At 39.2% G+C, this 17,013-nt stretch overlaps 1 protein-coding gene across 7 annotated transcripts in view; it reads right to left on the bottom strand.

Moving 5' to 3' along the window:
- RBMS1 (RNA binding motif single stranded interacting protein 1) overlaps nt 1-17,013 on the bottom strand; it is a 198,612-nt gene that overhangs the window by 31,409 nt on the left and 150,190 nt on the right. For all 7 annotated transcript variants that reach the window (XM_033112222.1, XM_033112228.1, XM_033112226.1 and 4 more), the window contains exons 3-4: nt 11,263-11,321; nt 5,703-5,794 (exon numbers count right to left, since the gene is read on the bottom strand). In XM_033112222.1, the coding sequence (XP_032968113.1) occupies nt 5,703-5,794; nt 11,263-11,321 (151 nt within the window). The remainder of the gene's footprint in view (nt 1-5,702; nt 5,795-11,262; nt 11,322-17,013) is intronic.

Raw genomic sequence — 17,013 nt, 5'->3', positions numbered from 1 at the left:
CTGTGATTTCCCGTATTCTGGTGGGTGTGGGGGAGAAAGAGGAAGGAGGAACTGCCCTCCTTGTACTGCAGTTAGAAAGCCACACCCGGAAATATGGGGAGCTTCTGGAGGCACGGAAGCAGGAGAATGATATGATTAACTCTATCTCATTCCAAAGCTTTCTGAATCATGCTTAGTCAGAATAAAGCTGGGAACCCCATAATTAAAGAGCATTAAACACTTCTTGGGTGAAGATATGGCATAAAAAAAGTTACATAATAAACATATCATAAATATTGTGGGTTTTCAAGTTACAATTATAAAAATGTAAATGGCTAATAGTTAAGAATTTCACAGAATTTTTCGTATGTGAAATATTGTTAAAAGGGTTGACAATGTAGGTACTAAGTTACTTTCTAAATCTGTGTTTCAGTTGCTTCTATTATTAAAACATTAATAAAAATACTATATTCTTTAAAGTCTTGATTCAACTTGAAAGTTTACCAGTGAAGAAAAAAATAATAAATGCTAAAATAAGAATCCAGAAAGAAATTGAGCTCTTCACTCATTTTTTGGTAATAGATGAGTAGACTAAATGCAAGTAAATATTTTCTATGATTTTAATGCATTTGTTTTCAATAGCAACAACTCAATTAGGTTTCTTCATTTGGGATGATTCTTAGAACTAATGTCATTTATTTTTCTTTTCAAATGGTCAACTTATTCTGCAATAATTAAAAACAAACAAAAAAACCTAACCAACCAACCAGAAGAAACTCCAAGCTGGCAGCACTGGCCATAGAAATATCTAAACCTCAAAGTGTCCATGCATGCAAGTTATGCATTCCCAGTGAACAAAATATACAATACTTGCAGTAAGTGGAGGGTGGTTCCCGAACGAGAATAATTTCGTTTCCTTAAAATCAGTGACAACCCTAACTCTGTTTTATTACATGCAATGCTATGTCTGAAAAAACAATTATTCTGTGAATTACGGGTGGCCAAACATAAAAATGGGGCCAACAGGCCTCTTTATATCCCTAGGCATGGAAAGCGTTCAATGGCTTCCCTAACAAGTAGAAAACTAGATCCCACATCGGCTGTGAGAGGGATAAATGGCTACTAATGTTCACTTGAGTAGAAAAGCGGGGCTCGCAGGCCCTGCATGGCGTAAAGCACTCAGTCATCATCTGAAAGAAATTAACAAAAACCTCCCTGTGCGTGTGGAATGGTTCCTAAAATGCAAGAAAGGGACTTGGCAGGAAGACCTGACATCTGTTTTCTCTTGTAGGGAATAGGTTCACCAACCAGCAGATCGCTGCTTTCAGGCTGGTGAATGCAAACTGCCTGAAGCATGGTGGACCTCTGTGCGGAAGGGGGATTCAATTCCTACTCCTCTGACTGACTGCTATTTACTGAAAAAAATGTGCACGCTTACCAACAGCCCAACTACATACAAGGACCTGCTGAGCCCTTGGAGGCCTTAAGAGGCACTGCCGAAAGGCTTATACAAATCGCTCTGTTAACAGATATCACCAGTCAATTTCCGTTTTACGTCTTTTTAGCTTGTTATCTGAATTTTTCTCTTCTTTTCAGAGCTTCTGAGTCTTTTATTTTAAAAATGCACACATTTTCAAACAAGTGCCAAGTGTAACATAAACAGGAATGGCCTTGAGACTTTGGGAAAATCTTCTGGTAAGTTTCATCAGGTACTCGATGGACTGAGCTCAATGAATATACTTTTTAAATATCCCATTCTTAATTCTCAGTATCTGTCCATGCTGGGAAGAAAATATTTCTCACTCAATTGGCTTCTTTGATCATTAACATAACAAACATTTAATATCTCCCATATGCCAGAATCCAAGCAAGGCACTGAAAATTAAAACATAAATAAGGAACAATCACTGTTGTCCAATGCTCTTTATTGGAAGTTTTGCAATTCAGTTTTGTATATGTGCAGTCCTTTTTCAGCCCAGTAGCCAATGTGTCCAACGATATAGTCTCCCTCACCTCCAGGATTCCCCTAGTAGAATGCCCCTTAATTTTTTCCTGATTATGTAAGAAAGCAAGCTTTGACTATACGGCAATGTGAATTTTCAAAACCTTATAGAAACCCAATTAATTCACTAGAGAAAAGTGGACGGACATGGGCCCCTTTTCACTCAACCATGGGAGCCAAACCTGAACTGCTTTTAACAATTATCTCCACAGAAAGCATGTGCCAGGTGTTCTTGACCCAAACAACATGAAGGGGCCAAGTGAACTCCAGATACTCAAAACCATGGTTCTATGCTAGAGAACAATAGACCCTCTAGCATTTAAAATGCCTTCAGTGATATAATACAAAAGAAATTAGTCCAGGAAACTCATTCTACAGAGACTTGAAGAAAGTCGTAAGGTGCAGAATGCTGGCACACCGCCAGGGTCTCTGAACTTGTGTACCATTCCTTCCCTACAGGTGATGCAGGAAAGGACCATCTCTCCTAGCCAATGCACATTACCACGCCTCCTAAGGAGGTCTTTGAACAGTGCTCATTAGCTAGCAACTCTGGGGAAAGCTGGCATTCAAGGTGCACTGGTGAAGGACATATATCACTGCCAACCTACATCCAGTCCAGTTTTGACTAAAAGCATTGTAAAGACTTCTTCGAAACAGCATACATTTAATATACTATGCTGCTTAATAGCACAGGAATTGAAAACATGCCTACCTGTGTGCTCATAGGACCACTCTGACTAAGGCCTCTGCATGTGCAGCAGGTTGTTAAAACAAGCCTCTTTCTGTGTGTCAGCAGATGACATAGAACAATGGGCGTCAGGCACTCCTGTATTCAGAGTGAGAAAGCAGGCCACCGAGGGAGTCTGCACAGGAGCTGGCTGAGACCTGGTGTGGGATGCCTGACTGACCATCCACGTCCTGTCCGTCTCCAAGAGATTGGAGAGGCTGAGAATGCATACAGCTGTGGAGAGCAATGCAGAGTGGAGACACATGTTCTAAGTCTCACCACAGGGGCCTCTTCCCTGTAATCACCAGTCAAGCAAGAGAGGCTTCAACAGATCCCTCAGGAGGCTTCATCTGTGCCCTGCAGAGCATGGTGCACACAGTGGAGCAACATCTGACTTAAACCTGAGAAATCTGAAAGGCACAAAGCTGGTTGAAGGGTCCTAACAAGCCACAGATATCCTATAGATAGCTGCAAAAAACGTAGGTCAGAGGTGGGCACACAAGGTAGAGTAGGCGTAGGGTTGTGTTAGATCCTCTCAAGAAGGCTGCACTGAAGGGCCAGGAGGTCCCAGCAGAGAGGGGCTGAGGACAGACCCTTAGATTATCAGGAGCTGAGGCGAGCCGCCTGAGGACATGTATTCTCTAGCTTAAGGGACCACAGGGAAAAGATCAGTTGGGGGGATGGTAGTGGTAAGAGAGCTCTGAAAAACTCCCAAAGCATTCCGCTGTCTGGCCAGAGAAATCAACGCCAGATCACATCACCATCAGGTCAAGGAGCTTTCCCATCCTTTACGATGGCTCCAGCCCTGGAGCGGGTAGGGGACCCATCACCGGCCCCTTTCCTCCTGTGAGTTAATCAGGATACCATAGAGTTTGGAAAATTCACATTGCCATATATTAAACCCCAGCTAGTGAGCCAATGGAAGCGTGGGGAAAACTCAAATTTGGGAAATAGGGACGAAACTAACCATCCCCCCATCACACTATAGGATTACCACCAGCCAATGTCTACTCAGAGCCGAACTTAGCTGGGAGGAGGGAGCAGCTTTACCATTATACGTACCCAAAATTTTGTCAAATAGACAGGACTGGACATTTACATCACAGGCATCACCCATTTAACCTCAGTAATACGTTCTTGAAAAATCAGACATTCAGCATCAAAATGTTAATGGAAGCCCATTTCACATGATCTCAAATTGGAAAAAATTACAACATATAACACATTGACTACAAATCCCAATTTCCTAAAATGAACTATTTACTTTACTAAAATGTAACTAAACACATGTTACATATCTGTGTGTGTGTGTGTGCGTACACACATGAACAACGGCTATGTTGGGATGTAAACCTTTAAAACATTGCTTCCCGATCACCAAATAATCAATATGGTTGTTAGCAGACAACTGCTTTGTAAACTGTGATTTCTTAGAGAACTAGCAACACCCAAGACATATATCCCTTTAGCTGACACTCAGTTTGAAAACCCCTGCACATGATTTGGACATTTTACAAACTGTGTTTGGAATGTAACTTGAAACTTTCCCCATACATCTTGGTTAAAATACTGTATTGAGATTGGTGTAAATATATGTAGAAACAGCTGAAAATGTATTGAAAGATAATTATGTTCCATGAAGTTTGTATATGAAAAAATCAAGAGGCATTCTACCAAAAAAGGAGAAAAAGACCTAAAATGAAAGAAGCAATTAAAGGATCTTTTTAAAATAATGAGTGTGGCCAAAAAGTCACGGGACCTGCCCTGGATTTTATCCATGAGAGGAGGAAGCGGGAGCTCCAAAGTGTGAGTGAAAATGGACAGAACAGAGGAAAAAATAGAGCTGCTTGTGCCTTAAAAGTCCTACTTACAAAAGTCCTCCTTACAAAATTATCCATTCCTTACAGAGGTAGATTAAACAGTCTGTAAGTCATATATGATACCAGTATTGCATAGTCACAATTACATAATTCAAAATCTCATAATCACTTTCTCTCAACAATATCACAAGGAATAGCTCTATATTATGGACAAATAACCTGAAAATCATGGTCCTTCATATTTATAGCCCTGTTTATTTTAACTACTTACTCTGGAGTTCAAGGAAATCTAAAATAAGGCCGAATGAGTCCAAAGCTTTCAAAACATTAAACATCAAGGACTACTTTGGAAAGCTGATACCTTTCATTAATTCCTGAAATCTTTATTTATGTTATTTCCTTTAAATCAAGGTAAATCTCTATCCTGGTAGCTACATATGTGTCCTTCAGTATACGTAAGTTCTTAGCAGGTAACTTATCTCTTTACAAGAGTCCTTGAACTTCCATAAATCGTCCTTCCTTACGGAAATATGAATGCTCCTCAGGGAATGATCACGTGCTACTATTCAGAAGTAGCAGAGGCTAGCACAAAATCCCTTTCCTCTGTACTTCAAAAAGCCAGATAACATAAAATTATTGATCTTTTGTAAAGAATACACAAAATAAACTGCTGAGTTTCAGGCTTAACAATATTTCCCATAGCAATTCCAGGACCACAATTGGAAAAAAAAAATGTACATAATTATATGAATGTCTTAATAAATGTACTATATGTACTGGGTGTGATGTAAACCAAATTTACACTTAGGCAATAAAGACAAGGGCATAAATACCACTTCAACGATACCCCTCATCTAGAATGCTATTAATAAAAGTTCATCTGAAACAAGTCTTGGATAAAACTACTGTAGAAATATTAAAGAGAAGATTTATATCTCATAAATAAACAATGACTAAAACTGTCTCACTTTTTGTACAGATTAAAAATAGCAACTATAGCTTACACTGCATTAGAAATACTCCTGAGAATGTGAAGACATGGAACAAGTGTCCAGAAGTAGCCGTGGCTAACTGGGATGGATGCGGGAGTGCGAATGGTGATAGGAAAAGCAACATGTCGGGCTTCAGGACCAAAGCCAAGGACTAGAGAAGTAATTACTGGCTCTCGACTCACCTTTGCCATTTGAGCTTGAACCCCACTAGCCTTCAGGGCAGACACAGCTTTCTGAGCAGCTGCAGGACTGTCAAAGTCGACAAAACCATAACCTGAAATGCAAAACACACTTAGTTTTTAAGCCATTACTTTATAATTATGTAAAGAGGAAAAGAATGACTCTTTAGTTTCTGATGTAGGCAACCAGAAATGAAAACCTGGGTGATCTGACAGGTCTCAAGCTTTTAACAGCTGCAGTGCAGCATACTTTTCTGGCTGTCTTTCCTTGTGGTCTATCATTGGCTAGACAAGTTCCCCTTCGAAGAAAAAGCAAAAAACCGAAAAAGCAAAAACAAAACCCAAAACCCAGCTTTCCTCTTTTCCAGATCTCAGGTGCTCTGTACTTACTAAAAAAAAAACAAGAAAAAAAAAAAAAGACACCTAAGTTACCAACCAAGGTTTAAAAAGGGGGGGAGGGAGGGAGCTGGTGGTGGTGGAAAGCAACTTGAGAGAAATAGCATTGTTCATGATTTGGTAAGAAAGACAGAGCCAGCCTACAGAGCTTACAAATGATAGACAAAAATTATGTTTATTCTGTAGACTAAACTTTATTTTTCAAATACATTAACTACAACAGTTAGATGCCTAGAATATAAAATAATCTAAATTTTAGTACTTGGTTGAAAACATAATTATTTATTTACCTAAAATAGAGTTCATCATGATCTCCCCCGCAAAATAAAGAAAGCGGGGGAAAATACCTCCAGATACCCAAAATAGGTGTTTCCGTGGGTCATGTCCTAAAGTCCAAAACCAAAATATTAAAAAAAAAAAAATAAGCACATCATCTCCTAAGAGAGGCCCTGGTTCAAAGCTTATTTATCCACAGCTTTACAAACAGTTTGAACAAGCTGGTCAGCTATTTTCCCTGGCCAAAACAAATCAAAAGCAGGAAATTAGGGGGAAAAGGAGGATCGGGTTGAGGGTAGGGCTGCTACAAAATAAGCATATGGATGGTATCTAGCCGTGAAAACTAGTAACAAGAAAATAGGAAAACCATACGAAGAACAGGACTTGCACAGCGTTGAGAGCAACAGCCCCGGAATCAACTGATCCCAGGAGCAGCATCATTGTATTCAAATAGGCGACCCGTGATTTTTCACTGTGATACCTCTGAAGTTACTGAGAAAAGGTTAAAAGTATACTTAGCACGCTGTTCAAACGATTAGAGCACCAGGCAAAAATACCAACAGAGATATTCTTGGAACTCGAACCTATTAAGTTTAAATGAACAAGAGTATTTTGGAAAAGAAAAGCAGTGTTTGGAGGGTGCCCAGAAGAGGGGCCAGCCCTATCATTTATTTATAGATACAATAAAGAACAGTAATCTAGAGTGTAAGGGACTCATGTCAAAACAGACATATGTATCAACAAGATCAAACAGAAAGCTTGGAAATAGTCCAAAGGTCAGTTTGCAGTATTAGTACCAAAAATATTGCCTGGTAACAAAATAAGTTGTAATGAAATGGAGTAGATTATCTATTATAGAAATAAATGTTTTAGGAGAGATGAGTGTTAAAGCTGAAACAAGAAGCAGCTTCCTTGGATTACTTGGAATTGGATTGAAATAAGGCTTAATTTCATTTAGACAGTGGAGAAAACAGCCAGGTTGGAAAGAAAAAGAAAGAAGAGGCTGACCCAGGTAAAAGCAGAGTGTTACTCAACTGCCCAGTCAGAAATTCGGTTGAACATATTTTTGGGTATTTTTTAGAAATCTGCTGTTAGTGCAATCCTCTATGGAGACGCACAGGCGTGCACACACACACTCTCACGCGCACACATCTTTTATTACCAAACACAATTTTAGCAGGTCATAAGTGAACAGTCCACTACACTGAAATGATGTAACTCCTGCTGATGGATATTTAAGTTTTTCCCCCAATTTTGCTGTTGTCAAAAATTAACAATAAACAGATCTTAAATTTGATGTTAGTATAGTGAAGTCGTTATCTGCTCAGGTCCTATTAGTATTACTTTGTTATTTTGTTTTAGGAACAATCCATAATAGCTGCATTTTAGTTAACTGTTTACATCCTTTTTTTGGCCTTTTCTAGCCACATTCCAACTGTTTCAGAAGTATTTGCTGAAAACAATTATAATAAGTAAGCATGCAAACTTGTGCTCTTTCATTTCCTCTATATTACTTTCAAGTAATATACAAATTTGACTTACACAGGTTCTATGGGTTTCATTAAACAAATACGTATAAAGATATTTTTGAAGGTGGGATTGATGGATTCACTAAGTAACACAGCACCCTCTGTGTAGATTCCCGGGAGGATTCTTCTCAGGTCTCAGGACCAGGAATGTTATGGCACTCCTGCTTCCTGGATTTTCCTCCATATTGTGGTAAATGAATCATGGGAATAGGTTTTCTATTTTTGCTTTGGCCACTAGGAAACATAGGGCCATTTCTGTAGTAACCTTAAGTTTTTTACACTTACCCCTAATTTCCCCTTTGGTCTGATTTATCTTCACCCATTTTTACTTGTGTGTGTGTTCTGGTCTTATATGCAACTCTGTAAGCATTAGTAATTAATCAACTGGTGTCACAATCAATCATTTGTAAGCTTTTTTTGGGTTCTGAACTGCTGTATACACAGTAGTGCCCTGCCCCCCACCCCATGGTTTCACCTTCCTCAGTTTGAGTTGCCCATGGTCAACCACGGTCCAAAAACATTCAATGTAAAATTCCAGAAATGAACAATTCATAAGTTTTAAATTGTGAGCTGCTCTGAGTAGTGCCATGAAATCTCATGGTGTCCTGCTCCATCCCACCTGGGGTGTCAATCATCCCTTTGTCCAGGGTGTCCATGCTGCACACACAACCTGCCCCTTACTCACGTAGTAGCTGTCTCGCTTATCAGATTGGTTAACACACACACACACACACACACACAAAGAGACCACATTCACATAACCTTTATTACACTATGTTATAAATGTTCTATTTTTAGTTATTGTTAATCTCTTACTGTGCCTAATTTATAAATTAAACTTTATCGAAAGTATGTATGTATAGGAAAAACAGTATATGTAGGGTTTGGCACTCTCCATGGTTTAAAGCATCTACTAGGGGTCTTGGAATGTATTCTCCCATGGATAAGGGGCAACTACTGTACCAAAATGTTTAAATACCTGTTGTTGGCTAAAAACTGACAGAAAACTGACATGTAGATGAGCAATTGAATCATAAATTTTTAAGTTTAATAACCAAGGTACATGTTATTCAGAGCAATGTTTCCTTCAGCTTAATTTCTCCTCTTGGATAGAGGCTCCACAATATGTTTTGTGACGAAAAAGGATCTGTGACCGCTAAGGTGTCTAATTTCCAGGTATCAAGTTCTCTGATCTGTTCAATCTCAATAAATTAGTGTACAACACAAGCAGTTTTCATTTACACAAATATTTTATAATCTCGTATGCATCTAGATTCACCCATCCATCATCCACCTACCAACCTTCTCAAGTTATCTATAACACAGCTACCATGTGAGCTGTCTTCATTATGAGCTAGATGTTGTATTATTTCTTCTCATTTGTCCTAAAATAACTTTTTTTCAGGAGCTCTCTCATTCTTGCTTCCAGGATTTTATAAACTAACTCTTGCTTACTGTCTCCCCTCGCTTACCCACCCCCACCCACAGGTATCTGCTGACATCTATTCAAGAGGCCTGCATGAGACAAAGAGCCCTGCATGGTTTCTGCCACTGACCATTGGCACAAAACAATATCTCCAGGGGAAGGTTTCAATACATGCTGCATTGAAAACTGGTTCTGAATTTCCTATCCTTATTTCAAAGCCCCCCAAATCTCTCCACTTATCTTTGGACCCTTTCCAACTGTTATGGGTTTGTATTATGATAATATATTAGATTTAGCCTTTTTTACTTATACTTTTTCTAGATTGCATGGAGCATTTTGTGGAATTTTGGTTTCTAGCGATAACTTCTCACTGAAGAAGAGTGTACAATAGTTTTCAGTGTAGGGGTGTGGAGAAGAATTGAACAAGGGGGTCCTCTCTCTCACTGAGGGCAGCTCTGTTTTTTTAACACACTGGTCTGCCTTATAAGATTTCTTTTCTGTTTGTTTTGTTTTTAATTTTTGGATGGGGTGAAAAGGGAGAGTAAGGCTATAAAAAGCTATAAAACCACTGTTTACTGTGATTTCTCTTGGGGTTTGAAACTAATTTTTGAGATCAGCTTCCTGTTTTATGTGCGAGAGTCCATTTTTCTTTATAAAACCAAAAAAGATTTTTTTCTTTGTCCCTGGTCCTCCCAAATCATTTATAATTATGTTAAATAAGACTAATCTTGGCAAATAAGTGAACACATTTCAGTCTGCAATTTAACTCTCTAGCTTAATTCATTTAAATTTTTTTTTTGAGTACCGCTCTACATAAAGCTGCTCTATATTCACTGTCCCAAGACAAAACCACCTGAATGGCCCATGTTGATTAAACATGGGCTTAGACACTTGCGACAATAGCTTCTTTATATTTAGGGGCTTTGAAGAAGAGACAGAAATATAATGAATCACTTCAAGTCTAGATGAAAAGAAATGGCTGGCTTCTAAGGCGAGGCCCGACCATAGGGTTCATTTTCGTTCTTTGCCTTTTTGCAGATGGTGCTGAGCCACAGCCATCACCACTACGTGAAACACCGGGGTCTAATTAACGAGGAGATTTGCCTTCTCTGCCTATTCCTGTCAACCTTATTTCAATTCAGGGGTCAGTAGTTAGACTCAAAGTCAGCTGACTCCATTCTTCCCCTTTCCTAGAAATCACATGCCTGTTGTTAAGATGCTGGATCATTAAAAGTCAGAGGCACGGAGCATCAGCGCTGCCTACTGTAGACGCCTCCTCTTCCAGCTCATGGAGCTGGATGAGCTCATCCTAATTACACGGAAAACTGAAGGTCAGTGCAACAAATTAATGCAGCAGCATATTTCAAAGGGGTGTATGACCTCCCTTCCCTATTACAATTTGGTCAGTGAAAATGGTTCTCTCCTCCCTGCTGCCAATATTGTCAACAGGCATTCAGCGGAGAACAAGTGGGAGTATTGAAACATGTAATTAAGTACTGCTTAGAACTACTCTATTCTAATTAATAGAGCCAATTTGCACAATATGTAATCTTTTCAGTTCTTTAGTACAGTCCAGCGGTCTTCAGTAAGCAGCTCTAATCTCCTCAGGCTCAGGAAAGAAAAGCTGTTTTCTAACTCTTACCCCTTCTTTTAAGAGTAGGGGCTCAATGCCAACCAGTATTTTGCATGTTAACTCCACTGGCGTCAGATCTGGGATTCTGGCAAACTGCTAGCTGCCGTTGTTGGGTTTCCAGCCAAAACTCAACCAGGGACAACCGTAAGCAATATGCTGACATTGTGCAAGACAGAAACTGGGTGACACATAAGATTTCGCTTTTCATAAAATGGAGGTAGTTTTAAACCCAAACGTCAGGTTTAAAATTCCATCATTTTTCTAAAGCTACGATTTAGCAAATCATCAGCCCAGGAAACATACCTTTGCATTTGTTTGTTGTCTTATCCAAAATTGCCTTTGTGGAGACTATTTTCCCATATCTAAAAGACAAAAAGAAAATAAAAAAGAAGAAGTTATAATCAAGGAACCCTTATTAACGTCTAAGTCCCGAAAACACACATACTTTTCAAACATCTGCAAGCTTGAAAGTACAAAATGTCCTTTGCTAAGGGACAGGAAATGAGAATTTTAAACTCTAAACTAAACTAAAACAAGGGCCTGGTTAGGCCTTCCACTGGTATCTTCGGATTAGTTTGACGTTTAACTCTGAGAAATCAGGTACTTGCCTGACAATCTTGGGACAAGAAAAAAAAAGGAATGTGAGCTCTATACAAAATAGTTTCTTCTAGTAACACTATGTCCGTGATCAAATACAACACCTAACGCAAGGCTATGGAATTATTAAAGGAAAGCATTATGATCCACACAGCCTTTAAAACTAATCGTGGGAGGGAAGCTGCCGGCAATATTTCTGTTCATTTTGGTTTTGCAGGCAGCATTGCCTGGCTCTAGAACATCACAGAAAGGTGTGTGTGCGCGGTTATATATTTAACACATTTGATGGGATATTTAAAATGGGTCTTTTCTAAAGCTAAGATTTTGACAACTGTTTGTATATCTGTAATAACAGTTATACAGTATACTCTCTAACATGTGTGCATGCACATGTGTGCAAGAGACGGACACTCAAGAACACAAAACAATGAACGAGGAATTAAGCATTAATTTTGAGGGTGTGGGTGAGTAATGCGTTCGAATTCCTTAACGTACAACAGAAGTTGGGGGAAGAAGGAAAAAAATTCAGAACACTGCAACTTAGTACACTGCTACTGACGATGAAATGGCAGTATAGTTTAAATATAAGCACTAATTCTACGCTTTGCACAGTGACCACACCATGATATAAAGCACTGCTATCTATGCTTGTCTTCTAAAAACTGAGGGGGGAAAAAGCCTTAAAAAATAATTCTTAAAAATTATTGGGACTTTGGGCAATGCACATAACTTACTTCACACATCTGAGACTTGTTTCCTCATTTATACAGGGTAAATTACAAAATTTTACTTTTCTATATATTTACTTTAAAATTTTCACATTTTCTCTAAATATTGCTTTCTTATGATGGATTTTGAGGACTACAATTGAGTCTTAAAAGTTTTAGGAATCTGTTTACATTCCATATTCCAATAAAACCATATTGATATGGGTAAAGAGAAAAGGTTTTAGGAAATGGAAGTATTTGTGTAGCATTTTAAACCATTGTGAATATTGTAAGTTTCTATTTTGTGCATTAAACAAGCTGAAATATATTTATCTAGAAGAAACAAACGGCTTGAGCCACCTCTCTCTCTCAGTAAAATTTCACTGTGTAATCATGTAATCAAATGATTACTAACTAGGCATGAAAGTAAAGATAATTTAAGGCCCAAATAACAATTACATCCAAGAAGCATAATGCGGCACAAACACCTTTAATTCCCTGTAGAGATTCTGAGTATTTATAACAACATTAACACGGGTCACTAAGCTTACAAAATAAAAGAAAAAAAAAAATCTGCAAAGCAGAAAAAAAATTGTGATTTAAAGACCACCTTTTAGCCACCATTTATCTACCTAGGTTATTTACATGCTTGATATTTATCAGTGCTCTATCACTGGCACAAGTTTTAGCTGAAATGCTTCTAGACTGCATCCCTGCCTCACACCTTTACAAAAGTAAGGAAGAAAGTTGACTAAATTGGTATGACTCCAATTTAGGATAAGGGGATTGAGATTCACAGAGACGAAGAGATTTTGCTTGAGGTAGCAGAGTTCAGGGTCTTTCCTTCGTAAACCATCCAGAAGAAAAGAAACTTAGGGAAGGTCAGGGGCTACCCTTCCACCCTTCTGCTTTCTGCATTAATGATGGGAAAGATAGACATGGAGAAAGGGAGATGTGGGAAGTAGGAAAAGAGGAAAGGACCTTGTTAGCACAGATACTCCATCCACGCCACACTCTCTTCTGGTTTGCGTTCTCTTTGATCCTTTGCTACATTGGACATTACGCCTCACTTCCTGCACCTTTCTCTGCCTCTGCCCCATTTGAGGGTTCTCATTCCACCTGGGAACTCGGTCAGCAGTTCTTTGCCCATTTGGCTTCCTCTTCTCCCTCCTTAACCAAGTACTTTCATCACATTTACAGTTTGGTCCTCAACCCTTCCTATTCCTCAGAAATTCACCCAATGACACAAATTTAATTCATGCAGCTTCTCTGATGATGCCCATTTCTCCTTTCTGGGTTTTTCCTTTTGTTTTTGTTTTAAATTTATCAACGTTTTAGTTTGCCTCTTTTTTTTTTTTTAACTTAAATATCCTAGTATCTTATTAAGACACTTAAATATCTAGTTACTGTCACCTTGTGCCCGCTGTTTTCTAAACCCCATCCCCAAAGAACCCCAAACACATCTTTCCCTATCTCCCCTTCATTTCTTTGTGTCTCTTTTCATTCAATAGCACTGTCACACTCTCAATCTTTCACCAGGCATGGGGGCCTTTAGACGTCAACTTAGCCATTCCTGAAATCCTGTCAGTCAATGACTCTTGAGTTTTTTCTCTGACGTGTTTCTAATATTCACTCCTTCCCTTCACTATGTCTAGAGCTATGCAAAAAGCACATAATAGTTCTCCTTGCCTCCAGCCTCTGGTTCTTCCAATCCTGTCTGCTGCATTCATTTACCTTAAACATCACTTGAAACATGTCCCTCATCCCTCCATTACCCCATTCTACTCATGCTTGAATTTGAAGAACCTGTTCAAACATTATCTTTCCGTGAAACCATCTCCTCAACCATTTATTCGACCGTTTTATAAGAAAGCAGCAAGGGGATTCCATTAACTCAGTTCTATGTTCTGTGGCCCTGTGCCAGGCATTTTGCATGTATGATCTTATTTAATTAACTTCCACAACACTCTTTAATTAACTTCCACAACGAGACATGTGCTATTTTTCCTAGTTTTGCAGATGGAAAAACAAAAGCTCATAGGAATTTTGAGCCTAAGATCTTACCTAAAATCCCAAAGCTCAAAAACGAATTGTGTTTTAAGTTCTCCCGCAATTTATCTATGAAATAATTTTGAAAAACATTTCCTTTCTACACTCAGAGTATGAAAGGAGAGGAACAAAATGGAAGCTCTATTAAGGTACTGGAATCGATTTATTTTCCGAGTTGTTTTTGTTTGTTTTAAACACAAGAAATAAACATGTAGCTTATGGTTGAAAGAGGGATAAACAAAGGGGGGGAGTATAGGAGAAGAGACGTTTCTGAAATTTACCAGTTTTACTTTCTATTGTGGTTTTCATCGTGATTTGTGGGTTAAAACTGAAAGCCCATGACTTCCCAGAAAGTCAGCGAACAGTTTTCACTCCGTGGAGCTCCTGCATATATTCGCCTCCCTGCAATCTAGTGGGTGAGGAAGATGCTTGTCTCACCGAGGGCGTGTTGAAGGCTTTCCCTCTCCTCAAATATTTGCTTTGGGGGCTATCCACTCAGTTCCACCACTCACACCACAACAGGCTCTCCTTAAAATACAGACCCCTGAACCGGACGGCGTCCCAGTGTCCATCGCTCAGGGCCTGGTGACTAAGTTCAGGCCCTGGTGACTGTTCCCTTCTCAGAGGGTGAGGCAGTCACTGTGCTGTGGGAATGAGTCAAGAACAAGTAGTTTTGATAATGTGAGAAAGGATCTAGAATACAGAGAAGAGCCGTCTATGAAACGGCACCTCAAGGAACGGGGAAAGGAGCAGCAGGGTTCAGCGTGCTCCCCATTTCCCTCTGCTTTTTACTCACAGTAAGATTTAATAAGGTGGGGCAAGGGATGGGGACGAGGAGAGGAGACGCCATTACAGATGATTCACATTTAGTCCAACGCTATTGTTGATGCGCAGTGCCAGTGAGAGGAAGAGATATCGGGGTCAAAAGTCACAGAGCAACCAGCTTTTCACCTTCCCTTGTTCCTAGTTACACCTTTAAAAAAGGTTTTATTGGTTAAAAAAAAATCATCAAGTAAAAGGGACATACATACATTGTCTTGGGAGAAACAGGTCTTCTGATTGGCAGATACACTCTAAGAACACCAAAGAGAAGCATGCCCAAGAAAGCAAGCTGTAGAATTTTATGGGACAATGTGAATATACAGATTCTTTGGGTTTTATCCAGCTTCAAAGTAACAAAGTTCAGACCACAGCCCTGAATACCCGGAATATAATGTTCTTTGCTAAGGAGATAATCCACTCCAGAGGAAGCTCTGACAGTAAAAGGATAAAGAGGAACTAGGAGATGTGACTACAGAATAATTAGAATTTCAAAGGGAGGGGATAACAAATAAAAACTCACATTTAAACCTACTGGCCCAAGTGAACTTGGCTGATAAAACCTTTTGCTTAGAATCTACCCAAATTTCTTTTGTTTGCAACAAAGCTTTAGTCATTTCTCCCCGTTTCCATTTAAGAGCTCTTCTTTCATCTGCTGTAATAGAAAATCTAAGTATATTTTAGTTTGTACTTAGTAAATAAAGCTTAATTTTCTCCTCTGCCTCCAACAATGAGTCCCTCCTAAGTTCTACCTTTTCTTCAATTTACCTCAATTACAAAAGAAATGTATACTTATTGTAATTAGAAGACACAGAAAAAAAGTAAGTTGAAATAGTAAAATCACCTGTAGTTCTGGACATGAACGTTAAACATATTGGTGCATATCCTTCTAGACTTTGTCCAGTGTGAGTGTAACGCGTGCGGGCACACACATTCCTCTACCAGGGAATTTGCAGCGTTTGAACATTGCCGATTACAAGCCAAGGCTCTGGAGAGTGGCGTCTACTCCACCCACCACCAACAGATGGCGATAATGGTTGTTGATAAGTTATTTTAATATTGGTGATTCCAGCTTCTAAATTCATTTAAGGCATGATGGGGTCATCTGCAGTGTTTGTGTTCCTGGAATATTTTATGTACACCATTAAACCTGCAACAGCAACGAGTGTGTGGAAAACAACAGTAAGAAGAAGTGTACATTTGTAAACAAGAAAAGATTTTATGTTTGAAAATGGGTGGGCCTATATTGCTCCCGCATATAGGATGATTGTTTTTGTTTACTCACAAAAACAGGACAAGAGGGACTCATACATCCTGTGAGAGATGCTGTTCCCGTGCAAATGACAATGACAAGAAGGAGGGACAGGGGACTGAAATGAGAAAAACAGAAAATAAAACTTCGGAGTGTGTGGCTACACAGGATCCAAATCAACATTGGAAGTCCATCACGTAGCAAGTTAATTCAAGGGACTAATAAAAGTAATAGCTTACATTGAACAGCTTTTATCTTATGCCAGGCCCTGTGCTAAGTCACTTAGGTCATTTATTTCAATCTTCACCACAACCTTTTGAGTAGGTAAAGTATTACTCCCACTCTGTAGATGAGAAGCTGAGGAGCAGAGTGAGTATGGGACCTATTAAAGGTTACACAGCTAATAAGCAGCAAAAATGGGAGGCAGGAAGTTTGCTTTGGCCAAGCATGTTGACAACTGCAGAAACTTTGGTCACTAAACACAGATTGTTCCAAAGGTTCAAAGCAATTCCCATCTTGAATCTGCACAGTTAGCTCCAAACGAGTGAGGGGACGAGGGTAGACTCTGTATGTTACAGTCTCTAAGACAGATGCTGGTGTCATTCAGAAAGGAGCTGCCTCACTTTCTGG

This window comes from Rhinolophus ferrumequinum, chromosome 8, assembly GCF_004115265.2.
Source record: "Rhinolophus ferrumequinum isolate MPI-CBG mRhiFer1 chromosome 8, mRhiFer1_v1.p, whole genome shotgun sequence".
Taxonomy (NCBI): Eukaryota; Metazoa; Chordata; class Mammalia; order Chiroptera; family Rhinolophidae; genus Rhinolophus; species Rhinolophus ferrumequinum.
The sequence above is the reverse complement of the archived record's forward strand: the minus strand, read 5'-3'. Positions and strand labels throughout refer to the sequence as shown.